The 6,000-nt window shown below is 39.7% G+C and overlaps 1 protein-coding gene across 1 annotated transcript in view; it reads left to right on the forward strand.

The window, feature by feature from the left end:
• The window catches only part of adamts16 (ADAM metallopeptidase with thrombospondin type 1 motif, 16), a 48,381-nt gene extending 43,616 nt beyond the window's left edge, over nucleotides 1-4,765 (forward strand). The window contains exons 19-24 of the mRNA XM_028007607.1: nucleotides 1,387-1,591; nucleotides 1,944-2,138; nucleotides 2,268-2,324; nucleotides 2,444-2,659; nucleotides 3,048-3,195; nucleotides 3,281-4,765. Of these exons, the coding sequence (XP_027863408.1) occupies nucleotides 1,387-1,591; nucleotides 1,944-2,138; nucleotides 2,268-2,324; nucleotides 2,444-2,659; nucleotides 3,048-3,195; nucleotides 3,281-3,396 (937 nt within the window). The 3' untranslated portion in view covers nucleotides 3,397-4,765. The remainder of the gene's footprint in view (nucleotides 1-1,386; nucleotides 1,592-1,943; nucleotides 2,139-2,267; nucleotides 2,325-2,443; nucleotides 2,660-3,047; nucleotides 3,196-3,280) is intronic.
• Nucleotides 4,766-6,000: the final 1,235 nt, after the last annotated feature.

Raw genomic sequence — 6,000 nt, forward strand, 5'->3', positions numbered from 1 at the left:
AAAAAGTTGTCTCAGTGTTGTGAGAGAACTTACAATATACGCTCACTGCCCGATTTATTAGGTACACCTGTTCAAATGGTAAACGGAAACTATAACCCAGCCAATCACATGGTAGCAACCTAATGCTTTTTGCCTCTTGGAAAATTTTATGCTCAGTTGAAGCAATTGGACATCGGTTATGCATCTCAGTCAATCTGAGCGTTGTTGCTAACCATATCCATCATTTGATAACCAGTGTTCCCAGTTTCTTAATGTACCACAAAGGTCAAACTGTCTCAGATTGGTTTCTTGAACATGAACAGTGTACTCCAAACCCCTCTACAGTCACCAGACCTCTATCCAATGGAGCACCTTTGGGAGTTAGTACAGTGATAAATGCATGATGGTCTCACATCAACATGGACTCTCAGGAATATTTCCTATGCCTTGTGGAATATTTGCCATCAATGCAATTCTGAAGGCCAAAAGGGGTACAAGTGGCCAGTTAGTAAAGGACATAATATATATAGAAAAAGATCTTAGTGCAGCCAGTTCAAAAGAAGTTTTAACAAAATCAAATCAAATTCTTGATATCATTTAACCTCCACAAAAGCCTGATTGCAACCTGATAAACATTACAAATTACTGAATTTACATGCTTGTTTTATGCCTGCATGCTTGACCAGGTATTTCAACAGTCTGTCAAATACATGGTAAACATGCGTGATAGGTTTGAAACAGTACGGGTACATTCGGATGAGGTCAGAGATTGAGCTGCTTGAACCATGCATGGGGTCAGCAGGAGGTGCAAAAAACTTTGAGAGAGCACTTGGGGATTGTGCAATTTATTTCTTCCGACTCAAGCATGAACTGCAATGTTGGAGACTGAGGAACAGTAGACTGAAGGGAGCTAAATAAACAGTTTATTTTAAGCCAGAAAATGTGTTTCAGTCTTATGTACATTTGCTTAAAAGTGCTCAGCACAAATGGAGGTTATAACAACAGCAATATTTCCTGATGTTTTAGCGGTAGCGTAGGCTGGCTTTGGGCAAGCAGGGGGTAAAAGTTTTTGAATTAGGATTTCGGATGCTGTTTTCACATACAGTGCTATATTTCTTTACACCCTCTGGAGTTAAATCTGGACTTGTACATGTCTATAAACTATTAAAGTACTAAATATGCTTTTCAAGAAGCATAAAGCACCACATATAAGATTTACAGTCACCCTTCCTTTGAATTACTCTCTCAAAATGGAAAATAAGTAATTGAAGCACCCCAGGTGGTCTTCACCAACTGCTGTTGTACAGTGATCATGCTCTCATTCATGAAGTCCTTCAAGCTTGTCTTGAGTAAGTGATTGAGGAGCTGCGCATGTTTACTCAGTGTACTTGTGTTGTGTTGTTCCAGCTGGTCTGCAGGGAAGTGGGGGGCATGCAGCCAGAGCTGCGGAGGAGGGGAGCAGACACGGCAGGTTCAGTGTGTCCAGAAAACCAGTCAAACCAATGCAGAGACCCTGGCAGATTCTCAGTGTCCACATTCAGCCCCGGCAACGAGGCAAACCTGCAACACACACAGCTGCCCACCAGTCTGGAGCGCTGGGCCATGGTCTCAGGTGAGTATGTAAAATATAACATTCACTGAGAAAGACTTTTTTTTTTTTTTTGACAGATGTCTGTGAATATAAAGAAATTTTCTTGTAGCATAAAGCTTTAGTCCACATTTAAGGAATATAATGTCTGCACTCCGTACTCCTGCGCAGTACTAAGGAGTAGTACTGCACTAATAAAAATAACATGGCTGTTGTTTGATGAACCTACTATCTTACATTTGTGATGATGACAAGCTCAGAAGAACTCCTATCTTTTGGTCACGGATAAAATCTATATCTGATTAAGTTTTCTATTTATTGCCACTTGATCTTAAATAGCACACATAGCATGTTCATGCTGCTTTGCGTTTGGCAGTGCTCACCCAAGTGTGGCCACGGCCTGAAGAAGAGGAGCGTGCTGTGTACGAGCAGCAACCCAGGTGCTCAGACTCACACGCTACCTGACAGCGAGTGTGCAGGCCTGCAGAAACCTGCCACTCAAGAATCCTGCTTCATCAAACGCTGTCAGAAACAACGTAAGACCCAGTGGTTTGTCTCCACATGGCAAGAGGTAAGGCAACAGTACAATGGCAATGATTTTTAGAACATTCTTTAGATTGTTGTGTTTATTCACAAACTTTGTTAATTTTGTGCTGATGTGGTCTGTTGCTTCTCTCTGTGATTTGTTGTGGCTGTTCAGTGTTCAGCAACATGTGGCCGGGGTTATCAGGCACGCTTCATCAAGTGTGCTGAGAAGGTGTGTATTGTATGTGTTTAGTTTAGTGAGCAACAAAATTGCCACTGCCGTGTTTAAGTTCACTCGCCATGAACATTATTGAAAATGACCCTACTTACATGTCACTTTTCATAACAAAGAACACTGCAGGAAAGTACAGAGAACTTACTGCCAAAAAGTGCCACCATGTCCCCAAGCCCAAAGTGGAACTTCAAAGGCCCTGCATCCTGGCTGAGTGTCCTACCCGCACTACTCCACCACTCTACCGATGGAGGACGCCTCATCACCTCTACCCACCTCAGCCTCTCCCTCAAGCTGCACCATCACCAGAGTGGGACTCGTCTCCTTGGTCTCATGTAAGATGACATAAAGATTAGAAATGGACTGATCAAAGTTTGGTATCCAAATTTTGATTTGCTTATATGGATCATTGTCTTAAAATAGCTAACCCCAAGTCTCCTTCAGTCAGTAATAAAGCCCACTCTGAAGAGCAGGACTTGACATTGTTGGCATATTGGTGTTCACTGATTTGAAAAAGATCTGAATTTCTTTGAAATCTTATGATCAGTTGGTCATTAATCAGGGCTGATTTAATGAGAATCCAATTTAGTAAATCTCTAATATAAATGTGTTTTGCAAATGAGCAGTTGATGATTAACAAGAGACAAGACAGTAAAGGCCTTGTACTTGGTGCAATTGTCTACCTTGTTTTGTTCATTTTAAGGGACTTCTTTTCTTGCACAGTGCTCAGTAACATGTGGAGGAGGGGTGCAAGTCAGGACTGTGCAGTGTCAGATCCAGGGAAAGCCTGCTATTGGCTGTGTCCTCCATCTTCGACCCTCATTGTCTCAAGCCTGCAACACAAACTTCTGCCCACAACCAGAGAAGAAAGGTACTAAAGCCCTAATTTATTAACCTTTCCTAAAATGTGACAGAAACATTGAACAATTTGTTTTCTATTTTTGTGTTTTCCACAGATGTGGCTTGTAGGGATTACTTCAACTGGTGCTATCTTGTGCCTCAACATGGAGTCTGCAACCACAAGTTCTATGGCAAGCAATGCTGCCACTCCTGTTCAAATTCCAACCTATAACCATTCAAAGCAATTATCGGTGGTACATATGTAGCTGAATAGTCAACGGACTATATTGATGCCCATGCATGAAAAGATATGTTTTTGTCATAAGCATGTGGCAAGCACTGAAAAAGGTTTAAACACGCAAAGGAGATGTTGTGGCTTTGGTTCTCTTTGTGATGCCAGACATCTGAATGATGTCCGATTCTGACGCAAAGATTGGGATGCATTGGAGAACAGAATTCTGAGAAGGAAATATTAAGATGCAAGCTAATAGGAGAGATGGTTTCTACCTAGAAGATTCACAATCCCCTGGACAAAAAGCAACAAGACGAGGTTTTAAACACTGCAAGGCATCAACAAGTGTTATGGCGTCTTCCTTTATTGACTTGCAAAATACACAAGATGTTATGAGAAAAAAGGATGCTTTAAGGATGCATTTACAATTAAAAATGTAGCCAAATACTGACATAAAAATATCCTGCGAAAAGTTAGAATTTCTGGAGTCAAGTACCTTTGAAAAACCAAACGTCATACATTAGAGAGCTATTTTGAAAGAAGACCTATCTGTGTGAACTGGCCTTCATACTTAGTGGTGCTACAAGTTGTCACTTTGATTTCACAGAAACAGTGATATCCTTAGGATTCAGGACAGAATTGTGTTTCATGTGTACAGTATTGTTTGTTTTATTTATTTGCTTTACAATACAGCATTGCTGAAAGACTGTATTATTAAGCTCTATACACACTCTTTCACAATACCTAAAGCTGTAAACTTTCATGTGTTTTGTCACATACTGACCAAACAACAACTTTTAGCCTTTCATTATATCCTAACTTGTGTTTAACATAAACAATTAAGTTAAATCTTCAATGGTAGCTTTGTTGGCATATTATTTAAATTGTCTTGCGACCTTTGATATGTCTTAAATATGGCACAGCAATGCATGACATATTTCTATGGTCTGAAAGCAATTAGGCAATAATTAATGACTGTCTGACCTTTTGCATTTAAAATGAAATAACATCAACAGTTGTGTGCCATAACATGAGGTCTGATGTCATCCTGTTTAGCTGAAAGTGGGACTGAATGTATTCCTACAGGGAGTATAAACTTTGAATCTCTAAGTGGATAGATGCAATGTGGAGAAAAACTCAGGAGAGAAATGTGAGCTCTTTAGTTGTATTTCTTTGGCTTATGTTTTAAACACTGCAGGGTGTTGTCACCTTGCCCTCATAATGGGTTGAAGTTTTTGTCTGTTTTTATCTTCGTCCCAGGGGCTAGACTGTTGTTTTGTACTGCGTAGTTTAATACTCTGCTTTTACCAGTTGATTTTGACAATTGTATTTTAAGTTTGTAAAAAAAAATAAACATGTTCCAACTCTCTCTTTGTCTCTTTAATTTTGAATTCCTGCAATTCACTGTATTTGTTCAGTGTGGCGCACGCTGAACACATTAAACCCCCATGCTATCTTGTTTTGCTTTGAAGTACATAAATTATATGCACACATTCAGTTAATGCACAGATATTTTTTTTTCCCATGGTCTTCATTTTTTAATCAACTGATGAGCAGCATACTTGACTTTAAATGCAGTTTTGAGTCATTTGCCTACTCTGATTTTTGTCTCTTGAGATTTTAATCAGCAGTGTGTGTTTAATATATCCTGCTATTGCTTTAGGCTGAGGCTGACAGTGTGAGGCACAGTGCGCTGACTGATTGGGATCTTCCAAAATCATGCAAAGCTTTGGAAATACAATGCCATTGGTCTGTGACATTTTTATTTTAAAAAATATGTTTTCTGTTTGCACTGGTTTAAGCCTCTTGATGGGACTCAAACAATGTGATACTGGGGAAGAAATTTCCATACCAGAGTTTGTGTTCTCCAGCAAATCCCGAAACTGGGATAGTCCTAATGCTTAGATCTAGTTTTCAGCATGGTGGCTTGCAGACATCCAAGCCAGGACTCTGACTACCAGAGATGCCAATGTGGTTTTGGGAATTTCAGCACCTATGACATATTGTGTCTGGAGTGGACCCTGCTTTTTCCTCATTTCAGCTCTAGTCAGAGAAACACAGACGGTTAAAACAAAATAGCCATTGTCATCAGCCTGCAGGCAGTCATAAGGCCTTTAGATGAAGAGCGAGGCAGGAAGAGGAGAAGTATGAGATGACAGAATGTAGAAAGAAACAGTGGAAGGGGTAGATGGTGATGTCATAGATGAAGATGAATTAACCAGGAGGAGGCAATCTATGCACTAAAAAAGACATTTTCATCTGTTCATCTGCTAAATTTTCTTTTGTGAAAAAAAGAAAGGTTTTATTTCAAATTTGCTGACAAAGCAACGCAACTCTTCAAAGCGCAATACTCTGGCTAGCATGGCTATTGTTATTAAAACAGCTATTTCCAAATGCATTCCCTAGAGCAGGAATGCTCAGTTGTAGCTATGGTTGTCCTGTCACACATGTTTAAAATGTTTCTTTGCCTGAACATTATTATTTTTGAGTAAATTGGTCATGATAATGCAATCATCTCCATCCTAGAGAATATGGATTACTTGAACCACCTGAGACTTCCAAAAGGTCAAAAGTCCTAAATTCATCATATTCCTTGTCAGACAT

The sequence above is a fragment of the Xiphophorus couchianus genome, chromosome 3 (genome assembly GCF_001444195.1).
Source record: "Xiphophorus couchianus chromosome 3, X_couchianus-1.0, whole genome shotgun sequence".
In the NCBI taxonomy this organism is placed as follows: domain Eukaryota; kingdom Metazoa; phylum Chordata; class Actinopteri; order Cyprinodontiformes; family Poeciliidae; genus Xiphophorus; species Xiphophorus couchianus.